Source organism: Phyllobates terribilis, unplaced genomic scaffold (genome assembly GCF_046119375.1).
Source record: "Phyllobates terribilis strain yellow unplaced genomic scaffold, ASM4611937v1 Scaffold_1__5_contigs__length_1240528914, whole genome shotgun sequence".
NCBI classification, from domain to species: Eukaryota; Metazoa; Chordata; class Amphibia; order Anura; family Dendrobatidae; genus Phyllobates; species Phyllobates terribilis.
In genome coordinates this window covers 763,302,842-763,319,007 of record NW_027362761.1, presented here as the reverse complement: position 1 = coordinate 763,319,007, position 16,166 = coordinate 763,302,842, and the positions used below count along the sequence as shown (strand labels likewise).

The window sequence follows — 16,166 nt, the reverse complement described above, 5'->3', positions numbered from 1 at the left end:
TAGTCTTCAGACTTCATAATGCCATGCACACGGTCAAGCACCAGTGCCAAAGGCAGCAAAGCAACCCCAAAACATCAGGGAACCTCCGCCATGTTTGACTGTAGGGACCGTGTTCTTTTCTTTGAATGCCTCTTTTTTTTCCTGTACACTCTATGTTGATGCTTTTTCCCAAAAAGCTCTACTTTTGTCTCATCTGACCAGAGAACATTCTTCCAAAACGTTTTAGGCTTTCTCAGGTAAGTTTTGGCAAACTCCAGCCTGGCTTTTTTATGTCTCGGGGTAAGAAATGGGGTCTTCCTCGGTATCCTACCATACAGTCCCTTTTCATTCAGACGCCGACGGATAGTACGGGTTGACACTGTTGTACCCTCGGACTGCAGGGCAGCTTGAACTTGTTTGGATGTTAGTCGAGGTTCTTTATCCACCATCCGCACAATCTTGCGTTGAAATCTCTCGTCAATTTTTCTTTTCCGTCCACATCTAGGGAGGTTAGCCACAGTGCCATGGGCTTTAAACTTCTTGATGACACTGCGCACGGAAGACACAGGAACATTCAGGTCTTTGGAGATGGACTTGTAGCCTTGAGATTGCTCATCCTTCCTCACAATTTGGTTTCTCAAGTCCTCAGACAGTTCTTTGGTCTTCTTTCTTTTCTCCATGCTCAATGTGGTACACACAAGGACACAGGACAGAGGTTGAGCAACTTTAATCCATGTTAACTGGCTGCAAGTGTGATTTAGTTATTGCCAACACCTGTTAGGTGCCACAGGTAAGTTACAGGTGCTGTTAATTACACGAATTAGAGAAGCATCAAATGATTTTTCAAACAGTGCCAATACTTTTGTCCACCCCCTTTTTTAGGTTTGGTGTGGAATTATATCCAATTTGGCTTTAGGAAAATTCTTTTAGTGTTTTTTCATTGAAGACAAATTAAATGAAGATAACAATACCAAAGAATTTGTGATTGCAATCATTTTCAGGAAGAAACTGAGTATTATCTGACAGAATTGCAGGGGTGCCAATACTTTTGGCCACCACTGTATATAGGACAGGAGAAGTGGTACTCGGAGCAGAACCAAATCTTCAGCAGTGGACTCTATTAGTTAGCCCATGTGACGACATTTCAGTTCCATAACAGAGAAATGTTCTGTTGTGGATCCGAAACATTATCACATGGGCTAATAAGGAGTCCTCCACTTTTTTGACAATTAATCGGAGTGCTTATATATCTACATATATAAGAGCAGATACTAAGAATTACCCCAAGTATACAGGACAGGAGAAGTATACACAGCTCCACAGTATATACTACAATCAGTTATATACATATAAATATATACTGTACAAAAGAATATAGAGTGGAGCTGTGTGTATACTACATCGTATATAGTGTAGAGATGTGCCAGTATATATAGTGGAGATTCCACACTATATACTATAGTATATACACAGCATCATACTATATAAACTTCTCTACACTATATATATATATATATATATATATATTATATATATATATATATATATATATATATACATACACACACACACAACTCTACGTTATAATTAAGACCGCATTATACTATATACTATACATCACGTACGAGACACAACGACTGCTAAATATATATCACAGAGACTGCTGCATATATATTATATAGGTGATACTGCAGCTATACACAGTTGCAGTATCACTTATATATTGTGTGTATATATAGCAGTCGAAGTATCACCAATATAATGTATATACTGTTGCATATACATTACATAGGTGACACTGTGACTGCTGTGTATACACTGTATATACTGCAGTCTCACTATCACCTATATAATATATAAGTGATACTGTGTTTGCTGTGTATAATTGCAGCATCACCTTTGTGACATATATACAGCAGTATCACGTATATAATGTATACACAGCAGTCACATTATCACCTATATATTGTATACAGACTGCTGTATATACATTATGTATGTGATAGTGCTACTGCTGTGAATACATTATATACGTGATATTGCAATTATTCACAGGAATCACAGTATCAGCTATGTAACATATATACAGTGTCAACTACGTAATATATATACAGCAATCACAGTATCACCAATATAATGTATATAGACTGCTGTACATACAATATACAGGTGATACTGTGATTATATACAGCCATTGTAATATCACATACATAATATATATTAAGCAGTATCATCTATATATTGAATATACAACAACTGTATATACACATTTAAAAAGTTTCCATGTTGGCACTCACTCACCAGATCCCTGAGATGGAGGAGGATGAAGAGCTCCAGGTGTGCATTAGTGGATCCCTGGGATTGGTCAGGACTCAGGTGAGTAGAGTTTAATGCAAGGCCCGCCACAGCGCTGCAGACAGGGCCCTCCTCTGCCGCTCAGGACACAGCGCTGCAGACAAGGCCCTCCGCCACCCGGGACACAGCGCTGCAGACAGGGCCCTCCTCTGCCGCTCAGGACACAGCGCTGCAGACAGGGCCCTCCGCCACCCGGGACACAGCGCTGCAGACAGGGCCCTCCGCCACCGCTCAGGACACAGCGCTGCAGACAGGGCACTCCGCTGCCCGTGACACAGCGCCGTAGACAGGGCCCTCCGCCGCCCGCCACAGCGCCACAGACAGGGCCCTCCGCCACCGCCGGGACACAGTGCCGTAGACAGGGCCCTCCGCCGCCCGCCACAGCGCCACAGATAGGGCCCTCCGCCACCGCCGGGACACAGTGCCGCAGACAGGGCCATCTGCCGCCTTGAACACAGTGCCGCAGACAGGTCCCACCGACGCCCGCCACAGTGCCGCAGACAGGACCCTTCTTTGGATCTCCCGCTCTCTGTGTCATGAAGGCTGATGGCTGCGCATAGCGTGGTGCATGACGTAGCCGCGACTGCTATGCAGTGATGCCGCCGGCGGGGCACAGCAGCACGCAAGAGCACAGTGCTGGCCGGCGGCTGCTAAGACTGCAGACCCCTCAACAGCTGATCGGGGACCAGCGCAGGAGATCCGGGGCTGAGGCGCGACACCACTTGCACCAACAATGATGGCGCACAAAACATTATAGTGAGGGCAATCTGGCCGTCGGCCCCCCTAGGGCCTCGGGCCCCGGGCGGTAGCCCAGATTGCCCTCATTATAATCCGCCTATGATTATGGCCCCCACACTGTGCAAAGACCCCACATTATCTCCCACACTGTATGATGGCCCCCACACTGTGCAAAGGCACCACATTATCTCCACACTGTATGACCCTAACTGTAATCCCCACACTGTATACATAGCCTACATATAGTATAATGCACCAGATAGTCCTCAATATAGTATAATGCACTCCCCATAGTCCTTCATATAGCATAATACACTCCCCATTGACCTCTATAGTACAGGGTGGGCCATTTATATGGATACGCCTAAATTAAATGGGAATGGTTGGTGATATCAACTTCCTGTTTGTGGCACATTAGTATATGGGAGGGGGAAAACTTTTCCAAATGGGTGGTTACCATGGCGGCCATTTTGAATTTGGCCATTTTAGATCCAACTTTATTTTTTTCAATGGGAAGAGGGTCATGTGACACATCAAACTTATTGAGAATTTCATAAGAAAAACAATGGTGTGCTTGGTTTTAACGTAACTTTATTCTTTCATGAGTTTTTTACAAGTTTATGACCACTTATAAAATGTGTTCAAAGTGCTGCCCATTGTGTTGGATTGTAAATGCAACCCTCTTCTCCCACTCTTGACACACTGATAGCAGCACCACAGAAGAAATGCTAGCACAGGCTTCCAGTATCCGTTGTTTCAGATGCTGCACATTTCGTATCTTGATGGTATGGTGTGGTATATGGGGTACAAAGATAGTGGGGCCATTCTTCATCAATGGAAACCTCAATGTCACTGGATATCTGAAATTGCTACATGATGATGTGTTGCCCTCTTTATGCACTGAAGATGGCAAGTTCCCTGAGTTTTTCCAACAAGATGGTGCACCACCACATTATGGTTGTCAGGTCTGAGCATTCCTACATGAACAGTTTCTTGGAAAGTGGATTGGTCATCGTGGGCCAGTTGAATGGCCACCAAGGTCTCCCGATCTGACCCCCTTAGACTTTTATCTTTGGGGTCATCTGAAGGCAATTGTCTATGCTGTGAAGATATGAGATGTGCAGCATCTGAAACAACGGATACTGGAAGCCTGTGCTAGCATTTCTTCTGCGGTGTTGCTATCAGTATGACAAGAGTGGGAGAAGAGGGTTGCATTGACAATCCAACACAATGGGCAGCACTTTGAACACATTTTATAAATGGTCATAAACTTGTAAAAGAATAAAGTTACGTTAAAACCAAGCACACCATTGTTTTTCTTATGAAATTCTCAATAAGTTTGATGTGTCACGTGACCCTCTTCCCACTGAAAAAAATAAAGTTGGATCTGGGTAAAGGGTTGGTACGACCTGTGGCGGCTGATGGTAGACGTGAGCTCCCAGGTGAGCAGGCGAGAGTCTCTGGATAAACGGGTGGTCACAGCATGTGACGGCGGAGCCTCCAGGAAGACCAACAGACAGGCGGCAGATGAGCGCTCCCAGGTGAGCGGGCAGAAGTCTCTGGACAGGCGGGTGGTCACAGCACGTGACGGCAGAGCCTCCAGGTAGGCTAGCAGACAGGCAGCGGATGAGCGCTCCCAGGTGAGCGGGCAGGAGTCACTGGACAGGCAGGTGGTCACAGCACGTGACGGCGGAGCCTCCAGGTAGGCTAGCAGGCAGGTAGCAGATGTGCGCTCCCAGGTGAGCGGGCAAGCTGGTCCATAGACAGACTGACAGGAGTTGGAAGGCCGACCGTCGGACCTCAGGCAAGCAGGCAGGTAGCTGATGTGCGCTCCCAGGTGAGCGGGCAAGCTGGCCCTTAGACAGACTGACAGGAGTTGTAAGGCAGACCGTCGGACCTCAGGCTAGCAGGCAGGTAGCAGAATATCAGGCAGGAATAAGACAGCAAGCTGGCAGGAATCTGGCAGGTATCTGGCAGGTAACTGGCAACGGGACCTGAGGGCTGAAGCAGAGTAGTGAACAGTGCAACAACATTGCTCGGGCACCTCCATTTTGGAGGAGGTGCCTTATATATGGTGAAGTCCTCCGGCCATTGGCCGGGGACTCCTTAGGAAGGCGCGCGTGGCCCCTTTAAGAGGGAGGGAGAGCGCGCGCGCGCGCCCTAAGCACAGTGGCCGGGAAGGAGCGCGCGCTGCCAGCAGAGCGGGAGGAGGACGCCGGGCACGGAGCAGAGAGGTGAGGGGAACAGCGTCCCTGCCTAGCAGAGGGCAGGGACGCCGGCGCTACAGCGGTGATGTGCGGGGGGCCTAATGCTGGCACTGGGGGGGCCCCCTTCTGCTCCAGGGCCCCATAGCGGCCGCCGGGCAGTGCAGGGACATTGAGTCTCCCTGCTCTGCCCCGGCCAGAGTGTAACTGTATCAGCTAGCATAGCTCTGGGTGAGTGTCCCCTCAGAGTGCAGGGCCACAGTCCCCCCTCTGCCCCCAGGTAGCTACGCTACTGCTTACCATCCTTGGAACGGGCTGTGTGCATGCAATTGCCGCCGGGTGTCAGCTGATTCTGACACCTGGCGCTCAGTGTCAGGAGCGGTGCCCGCACTGCTCCCAGCACTTTAACCCCCTAAATGCTGCGATCACAGCATTTAGTGAGCCGGCAGAGGGGTAGAAACCCCTCGGCTATTGGATCAGAGACCCCTCGACGTCATCGCGGTCCCCGATCGTTGCCATGGTGACTTGATGGCATCATGATGACATCAGGGTCATCAGGCACTAATAAGTTAGATCATGTGCAGTGCATGATCTAACCAGCTTGTGTCAGTGCAAAACTGACAGTTACAAAGCATAGCAATGATCCTGCATTGCTATGACTTATTACTGCAATCAGACTGCTAAAAGTGAAAGTCCCATAGTGGGACTAAATAAAAAAGTACAAAAAAGTACAAAAAAATTGTAAAAATATTTTTAAAAAAAAATCAGAAAATAATAATAAAAAAATATATATATTGTACTGATAAATTTGTAATTGTATATATATATAAAAAAGTACACATATTTGGTATCGCCGCGTCTGGAACGACCTTTCCCATAAAAATGTCACACTAGTTAACCTCTTCAGTGAACACAGTAAAAAAAAAAAACCTGCCAAACAAAAAGTGGAATAGAAGACGAATGTAAATTAAAATGGTATCTCTGAAAACACCATTTTGTCCCGCAAAAAACAATCCACCACACAGCTTGATCAGCAGAAAAATAAAAAAGTTATAGCTCTCAGAATAAAGCGATGCAAAAATAATAATTTTTTCCATAAATTAGTTTTTATTGTGTAAAAGCGCCAAAACATAAAAAAAAGATATAAATGTGGTATCGTATTACTACTGACCTGAAGAATTAACCTGTCTTATCAATTTTACCACACGCAAACATAAAAAAAACTATTCCTGAATTAATGGGTTTTGTTCATTTTGCCACACACAAATCATAATAGAAAATTATGAAAAAATGTCATGTGCCCGAAAATGGTATCAATAAAAAAGTTAACTGCAAAAAACAAGCCGTCACATGACTCTGTTGGCCAAAATATGGAAAAATGATAGCTCTTAAAGTACAGCGATGCAGAAACACCGGTGGAAGATTCTCTATAATGAGGCAGATGGAGGCACTGTGGACAACGCTTGACCTATGATCTGGCAGTGTCTGTCTTTTTAGGCATGCAGAAAAATGTAGTCTGCCACAGTTTTGTGCACTTCTGAAAAGAAGAACGCCGCTGAACAGAGGCCAGATGGAGTCCAGAGTAACTCTGCTGCCTCATTACAGTGAATGGATCCTCAGGGAATTCATCTGAATCACGTCATTCGGAGATTTAGATGGAAACCTGATGTAAGTGCTCAGCGTACAGCGCCGGATAAATGTGATCCACAATAAAGCCCCCACTCAGGTCTGTCATGTGTTAATGGAAATATAGGGGGCTTACTAGTTACTTGTAGTACAAATCCAAATGCCATCCCTCCCTTCTGAAACTCAGTGTGCCTAAAGCACATTTAGCGTCCACATGTTTGGCATTTCTGTAGCGATAAGAGCCCACCTAATTTACAGGTACATGTCACCAGAAGCATGAGTTTTTCACTACCACGTACTGGTCACTACAACGTACTGGTCGCTACAATGTACTGGTCACTTCTGTGAAGCACCTGGGGATTCAGGGTGCTTACCACACATCTAAATACATTCCTTGAGCCTTGAGGGGTCTAGTTTCCAAAATGGGTTCACTTGTGGTGGGTTTCCCCTGTCTAGGCACATCTGGAGCTCTCCAAATGGGACATAGTGTCCGCTAATGATTCCAGCAAATTTCGAGTTCAAATAGTCAAATGGCGCTCCTTCACTTCCGAGCAAATTTTATGCTCCCAAATCCAAATGCCATCCCTTCGTTCTGAGCCCCAGTGTGCCTAAAGCACATTTAGCGTCCAGATGTTTAGCATCTCTGTAGCGATAAGAGCCCGCCTAATTTACAGGTACATGTCTCCATAAGCATAAGCTGGTCACTACCACATACTGGTCACAACCACGTACTGGTCACTACAACTTACTGGTCGCTACAACATACTGGTCACTACAATGGCAGTTTGCAATTTTCACTCAGGAACATCCATTGCTGCTTGATTCTGGAAAACACCCATGGAGTCAAAATTGTCACTACACCTGTAGATAAATTCCCAAAGGGGTATAGTTTCCAAAATGGGGTCACTTGATGGGGATTTTGCTCTTTCAGCACTTAAGGGCTCTGTATATGGAGTCTGCAAACTATTCTAGGAAAATCTGCGCTGCAGGAGGCAAATATTGCTCCGTCCCTCCCGAGTCTAGCCGTGTGGCTAAGCAGTACTGTACAATCACAGATGGGGTATTGCCACGTTCAGCAGAAATTTTGGGACAAATTTTGTTGCCACTTTTACCCACTTCCCCTTGTGAAAATGTAAAATCTGGGGCTAAAACAAAATATTGGTGGTACAAATTTAATAATTTTTTCTTCACTGCCCAATGGTATAAAATTCTGTGACCCACTTGTGGTGTCAATATGATCACTGTACCCTTAGATGAATTTATTGAGAGGTGTAGTTTGTAAAATGGAGTCACTTATGGGGGTTTATGCTGTTTTTGCACCTCAGGGGCTCACCCAGTGTGTCATGGCACCCGCAAACTATAACAGTAAAATCTACACTATAATATTGCGCTCCTTCCCTTCTGAACTTTGCACTGTGCCTGAGAAGTATTTCCCGATTACATGTAGGGTATTGGTGTACTCAGGAAAAAATGGATCTCAGTTTGTTGTAAAAACTTCTCCTATTAGCCCTTAGAAAAATTAAAAACTTGGGGTTAAAACAACATTTTAATGGTAAAAATGTAATTTATTCTTTCTTCACCGCCCGAGGTATAAAATGAGGCCTCTATGAGGCACATGTGGTGTCAATACGATCACTGCACACCTAGATGAATTCATTGGGGGGTGTAGTTTGTAAAATGAGGTCACATGTGGGGGTTTCTGTTGTTCTTGCACCTCAGAGGCTCTACCAGTGTGACATGGCACCCTCAAACCATTCCAGCAAAATCTGAACTTTAATATGGCGCTTCTTCCCTTCTGAGCTTTGCACTATTTCTCAAAAGTAGTTTTCGACCACATATGGTGCATTGGTGTACTCATGAGAAATTGCACAGCAAATTTTGGGGTAAATTTTCTCCTGCTATCCTTGTGAAAATGAAAACATTTGGGGCTAAAAAAAAACTTTTGTGGGAAAAATATATATTGTTTCATTTTCACAGATCAAAGTTGTAAAATTCTGTGAAGTACCTGGGGGTTCAAGGTGTTCTCCACATGTCTAAATAAATTTCTTGATGGGTCTAATTTCCAAAATGGGGCCACTTTTTGAGGGTTTCCACTGTTTAGGCACATCAGGGGCTCTCCAAACGTGACATGACACCCGCAGACCATTCCATTAAAGTCCACGTTCCAAAACGTCACTCCTTCCTTTCTGTGCCCTTCCGTGCACCCAAACAATAGTTTTCCCCCACATATGGGATAGCAGCGTACTCAGGAGAAAATGCACAACAAATTTTATGGTGCTATTTTTCTTGTTACCCTTGTGAAAATAAAAATTGGGGCTAAAATGACATTTTTGTGGGAAAATGTGATTTTTTTTATTTTCACAGTTCAACGTTCTAAACTTCTGTGAAGCACCTGGGGGTTCAAAATACACACACATCTAGATACATTCCTTGAGGGGTCTAGTTTCCACAATGGGGTCACTTGTGGTTTAGGCACATCAGGGGCTTTCCAAACTGGACATTGCGTCCGCTAATTATTCCAGCAAATTTTACATTCAAAAAGTCAAATGGCGCTCCTTCTCCTCCGAGCCATGCCTTGCACCCAAGCAGAAGGTTTCCCCTTCATATAGGGTATCGACATACTCAGGAGAAATTGTACAACAAATTGTATGTTGCAGTTTTTCCTGTTACCCTTGTGAAAATGCAAAATTTGGCGCTAAAAAACATTTTTGTGGGAAAAAATTGATTTTTTTTCATTTTCATGGCTTAACGTTATAAACTTCTGTGAAGCACCTGGGGTTTCAAGGAGCTCATCACACATCTAGACAAGTTCCCTGAGGGGTCTGGTTCCAAAATGGTGTCACTTGTGGGGGGTTTCCACTGTTTAGGCACATCTGCAAACGCGACATGGTGTCCGCTAATTATTCAAGCAAATTTTGCATTTAAAATGTCAAATGGAACTCCTTTCCTTCCGAGCTCTGCCGTGCACCCAAACAGTGGTTTTCCCCCACATATGGGGTATCGGCATGCTCAGGAGAAATTGCACAACACATTTTGGGGTCCATTTTATCCTGTTGCCCTTACAAAAATAAAAAAAATTGGGTCTAAAATAAAATTTTTGTGAAAAAAGTTAAATGTTCATTTTTTTCCCATATTCCAAAAATTCCTGCGAAGCACCTAAAAAATGGTTTTGTAAATTTTGTTGGAAAATTGAGAAATCGCTCGTCAACTTTTAACCCTTATAACTTCCTAACAAAAAAAAATGTGTTTCAAAAATTGTGCTGATGTAAATTAGACATGTGGGAAATGTTATTTATTAACCATTTTGTGTAACATAACTCTCTGATTTAAAGGCATAAAAATACAAGTTTGAAAATTGGAAAATTTTCTACATTTTTGCGAAATTTCCATTTTTCATAAATAATAAACGCAAGTCATATTGAAGAAATTTTACCACTATCATGAAGTACAATATGTCACAAAACATTCTCATAATCACTTGTGTCCGTTGAAGTGTTCCAGAGTTATTACCTCATAAAATGACACTGATCAGAATTGTAAAATTTGGCCTGGTCATGAAGGTGCAAACAGGCTTGGGGGGTAAAGGGGATAAAGATAGGAATGATAATACAACGGAAGGACCCAACTACGTTTAGGCTCCACTCCAGTGCTTTTTTTTATTTCAGCACTGGAGTAGTGCCACTAAGGTAAGTTCCTGATCCGCCATCTTGTGACCGCAACTTCTCAGTTTCTCCAGCGTCTCCATTGTGTCAGTCCATGAAAATCGGACTACATTTGGATGTCATCCGAGTGCAGTATGATTTTTATCACGAACCTATAGACATGAATGGGTGAGTGCCTTTCTCGGAGTCAAATCGGGCATGTCACAATTTTTTTCTTTGGAGCACTCGGTCCGAGGAAAAAATCGGACATGTGCACAGCCCCAAGAATAACATGGGTACGAGTGTGATCCGTCAAAGCCACGGATAGCACTCGTCCGATTTAAACGGTCGTGTGCACGGGCCCTAATGATCATTTATTATAGTCCTATATGATTGTTTAGTGGAAATAGCTCCTTCTGTGCATTCAATGCTAAATATTTTCTTCTGAACATTTAGGAAGGAAATGAATTAAATGTGATGGTTGAGTATTCGTCAGTTAATGATATTCAAAGACAAGCAAGGTAAGTGACATAATAACATTTATTTCATTACAGTTGCTAAGCATGGAAATAACTACTAATGGTAATGATAATGCATCAAACAATTCCATACTGTTGAAATTATTGGTGATATTATAAATATGATATATCTTTATAAAAATTATAATGATATAAATATAAACAGTTATAGCACACTAAAAAGAAAAAAAATGAATCTCCGGTTAACCCCTTAATAACATCTGACATACTAATACGCGTCTGTGCCCTGGGACTTAAGAGCCAGACCCGTATTAGTACGTCATCGCGATCGCGCGCGCACACAGGCTGTGCGGGCGCGATCGCCGCCGGGTGTCAGCTGATTGTCACAGCTGACACCCGGTACTATGTTCAGGGAGCGGTCCTGCACCGCTCCCAGCACATTAACCCCTGCGATGCTGCGATCGAAGTCGATCGCAGTCGATCGCGGCATTGCGGGGGCAAGGGGAGGTGATCGCCGATACTCACCTCCTCTTCCGGCTTCCAGCGCAGTCTGCAAAGGCTTCCCGGGTGTTGCCATGACGACCCGATGTCGTCATGACAACATCCGGGTCACCAGACAGCAGGAAGATTGTTTGGACATGTGCAGTGCATCTCCAAACAATCTTCACACTGTGCACCGCTGATAGCCTGCATGGCATAGGGATGGTGCTGCATTCCTGTGCCATGCAGGCGATCAGAGAAAAAAAAGTGAAAGTCCCAGAGTGGGACAAAGTAATAAAGTGCATAAACTGTCTGAAAGTGGAAAAAAAAATAAAAAAAAAAATTGCAAAAATATAAAAAAAAAATAAAAAAATAATCCACCAAAAATAAAAATATAATGTACCCATCAATAAATATTATTATAAAAAAAAAAAACAAAAAACAATAAAAGTACACATATTTGGTATCGCCGTGTCCGGAACAACCTGACCTATAAAACTGTCCCACTAGTTAACCCCTTCAGTGAACACGGTAAAAAAAAAAAAAAAAACCGAAGCAAAAAACAATGCTTTATCACCATACCGCAAAACAAAAAGTGGAATAACACGCGATCAAAAAGACGCATATAAATAAAAATGGTACCGCTGAAAACATCATCTCGTCCCGCAAAAAACAAGCCACCATACAGCTCCATCAGCTGAAAAATAAAAAAGTTATAGCTCTCAGAATAAAGCGATGCTAAAAAATATTTTTTTCTATAAAATAGCTTTTATTGTGTATAAGCGCCAAAACATAGAAAAATGATACAAATGTGGTACCGCTGTAAACGTACTGACCCAAAGAATAAAGCTACCTTATCAATTTTACCACACGCGGAACAGAATAAAAAAAAACAAAAAAAAACAATTCCTGAATTGTTGGTTTTTGTTTATTCTGCCTCCCAAAAATCAGAATAGAAAGCGATCAAAAAATGTCACGTGCCTGAAAATGGCACCAATAACAACGTCAAGTCATCCCGCAAAAAACGAGCCATCACATGACTGTCTGCCAAAATCTGGAAAAATTATAGCTCTCAAAATATGGCGATGCAAAAACTAGATTTTACAAAACATGCGTCTTTTAGTGTGTGACAGCTGTCAGTCATAAAAACCCCATATGATTCTGGCATTGCTGTAATCACACCGACCTGAAGAATAAAGTCGTCTAATCACTTATACCGCACAAGGAACGGCGTCAAAAATAAACTCTTGGGTTAGGATTGGGCTAGGGTTAGGGCTGGGTTTGGGGCTAGGGTTGTGCTGGGGCTAGGGTTGTGCTGGGGCTAGGGTTGTGCTAGAGCTAGGGTTGTGCTATGGTTAGGGTTGTGCTAGGGTTAGGGCTGGGGTTGGGATTTTTTTCAAAAGTAAGAAAAAAAGATGACGATATGGCGACTAGTGTTGAGCGCAAGTGCTCGCTACTTGAGTTTGCATCGGGTGCTCTGGTATGCATTGAGTATCATGGGTATTTGAGTGACATGCTCGAGTCTCTACCCCATATGCTTCGTGGCCAAAAAAACTTTACGGGGATTGCCTGCCATGCACGAGCGATCCCCGCATGTTTTTTGTTGGGTGTCTAATAACCGTGAAACATGCGGAGCAGGGACTCGAGCATGTCACTCGAGCACACGCTGTACCTGGTGCATACCTGAGTACCCGATGCAAACTCAAGTAGCGAGCACTTGCGCTCAAGAATAATGACAACTTATTCAATATGATGACCTAATGTAAACAAATTCTGTGCCGTACCTCTGGGTTCAAAATGTTCACTATACACCTTAATAAAATCCTTGAGGGGTATTGTTTCCAAAATGGGGACACTTGTGGGGGAGCTCAACTGTTTAGGCACATCACGGGCTCTCCAAACGTGACATGGTGTCCGCTAACGAATTGAATGGAAAATCGGCTCAAATTGTTAGCGGACACCATGTTGCGTTTGGAGAGCCCCTGTGTGCCCAAACATTGGAGCTCCCCCACAAGTGACCCCATTTTGGAAACTAGACCTCCCAAGGCACCTATCTAGATGCATAGTGAGCACTTGGAACCCCCAGGTGCTTCACAAATTGATTCGTGAAAATGAAAAAGTGAAAAAAAAAACACTTTTTCATTTTTATGAATCAATTTGTGAAGCACCTGGGGGTTCCAAGTACTCACTATGAATCTAGAAAGGTGCCTTGGGGGGTCTAGTTTCCAAAATGGGGTCATTTGTGGGGGAGCTCCAATGTTTGGGCACACAGGGACTCTCCAAATGCAACATGATATCCGCTAACAAATTGTCGGCTCAAATTGTTAGCGGACACCATGTTGCGTTTGGAGAGCCCCTGTGTGCCCAAACTTTGGAGCTCCCCCACAAGTGACCCCATTTTGGAAACTAGACCCCCCAAGGCACCTATCTAGATTCATAGTGAGCACTTGGAACCCCAGGTGCTTCACAAATTGATTCATAAAAATGAAAAAGTGTTTTTTTTTTCAGTTTTTCATTTTTACGAATCAATTTGTGAAGCACCTGGGGGTTCCAAGTGCTCACTATGCATCTAGATAGGTGCCTTGGGGAGTCTAGTTTCCAAAATGGGGTCACTTGTGGGGGAGCTCTAAAGTTTGGGCACACAGGGGCTGTCCAAACGCAACATGGTGTCCGCTAACAATTTGAGCCGACATTTTGTTAGCGGATATCATGTTGCATTTGGAGAGTCCCTGTGTGCCCAAACATTGGAGCTCCCCCACAAGTGACCCCATTTTGGAAACTAGACCCCTCAAGGCACCTATCTAGATTCATAGTGAGCACTTGGAACCCCAGGTGCTTCACAAATTGATTCATAAATATGAAAAAGTGTTTTTTTTTTCACTTTTTCATTTTTACAAATCAATTTATGAAGCACCTGGGGGTTCCAAGTGCTCACTATGCAGCTAGAAAGGTGCCTTGGGGGGTCTAGTTTCCAAAATGGGGTCACTTGTGGGGAGCTCCAAAGTTTGGGCACAGAGGGGCTCTCCAAACGCAACGTGGTGTCCGCTAACAATTTGAGCCGATTTTCCATTCAATTTGTTAGCGGATACCATGTTGCATTTGGAGAGTCCCTGTGTGCCCAAACATTGGAGCTCCCCCACAAGTGACCCCATTTTGGAAACTAGACCCCCCAAGGCACCTATCTAGATGCATAGTGAGCACTTGGAACCCCCAGGTGCTTCACAAATTGATTCGTAAAAATGAAAAAGTGTTTTTTTTTTCACTTTTTAATTTTTACGAATCAATTTGTGAAGCACCTGGGGTTTCCAAGTGCTCACTGTGCATCTAGAAAGGTGCCTTGGGGGGTCTAGTTTCCAAAATGGGGTCACTTGTGGGGGAGCTCCAAAGTTTGGGCACACAGGGGCTCTCCAAACACAACATGGCGTCCGCTAATTATTCAAGCAAATTTTACAATCAAAAAGTCAAATGGCGCTCCTTCCCTTCCGAGCCCTGCCGTGCTCCCAAACAGTGTTTTTTCCCCAAATATTGGGTATCTGCGTGCCCAGGGGAAATTGCACAACAAATTTTGGGGTCCATTTTTTCTTGTTACCCCTGTGAAAATAAAAAAAATTGGGTTTAAAGTAACATTTTTGTGAAAAAAGTTAAATGTTCATTTTTTTCTTCCACATTCAAAAAATTCCTGTGAAGCACCTGAAGGGTTAATAAAGTTCTTGAATGTGGTTTTGAGCACCTTGAGGGGTGCAGTTTTTAGAATGGTGTCACTTTTGGGTATTTTCTGTCATAAAGACCTCTCAAAGTGACTTCAAATGTGATGTGGTCCCTAAAAAAATGGTTTTGTAAATTTTGTTGGAAAAATGAGAAATCGCTGGTCAACTTTTAACCCTTATAGCTCCCTAACAAAAAAAAATTTTGGTTCCAAAATTGTGCTGATGTAAAGTAGACATGTGGGAAATGTTATTTATTAACTCTTTTGTGTGACATATCTCTCTGATTTCAGGGCTTAAAAATTCAAATTTTGAAAATTGCAAAATTTTCAAAATTTTCGCCAAATTTCTGTTTTTTTCACAAATAAACGCAAGTGATATCGAAGAAATTTTTCCACAATCATGAAGTACAATATGTCACGAAAAAACAATCTCAGAATCAGGGGGATCCGTTGAAGCGTTCCAGAGTAATTACCTCATAAAGTGACAGTGGTCAGAATTGTAAAAATTGGCCTGGTCATTAACGTGCAAACCACCCTCGGGGCTTAAGGGGTTAAAGTCCTAGGTACATTCACACATTTTTTTTTTATTAATCATTGAATACATTAATTAATCAATTAATAGTGACAACCTGGCAATGGCAGCCCTATCATAGTTGCAACTGTACTACTGCTATGGGACCTGTAATGGAAAGATGCTTGATAGCTCTGATTGCTGTAATATTGTTATAGCAGCTACCTGCAGCCCCCATTAGATGTAGTTCACTGCACACAGACATTTACAAGGCCGCTTAAAGAGGAGTGTAGTGAGCATTTTTAACCATCAAGCGATTCACCGAATTGTATATCATTGGGCTGAGTAAATGGAAAATTAACATTTTTTCCACTAAAATGTTGATTTGGCCCAAAATTTTTAATTTTCAAAAGGGATAATAGGAGAAAATTAATGGTACAAGTTTTT

At 43.2% G+C, this 16,166-nt stretch overlaps 1 protein-coding gene across 2 annotated transcripts in view; it reads left to right on the top strand.

The window, feature by feature from the left end:
- Positions 1-16,166, top strand: part of LOC141150036 (uncharacterized) — a 228,162-nt gene that overhangs the window by 153,229 nt on the left and 58,767 nt on the right. Inside the window, exons 11-12 of one of the 2 annotated variants that reach the window (XM_073636939.1) lie at positions 2,284-2,355; positions 11,000-11,064. In XM_073636939.1, the coding sequence (XP_073493040.1) occupies positions 2,284-2,355; positions 11,000-11,064 (137 nt within the window). The remainder of the gene's footprint in view (positions 1-2,283; positions 2,356-10,999; positions 11,065-16,166) is intronic. The other variant, XM_073636940.1, reaches the window with a different exon arrangement.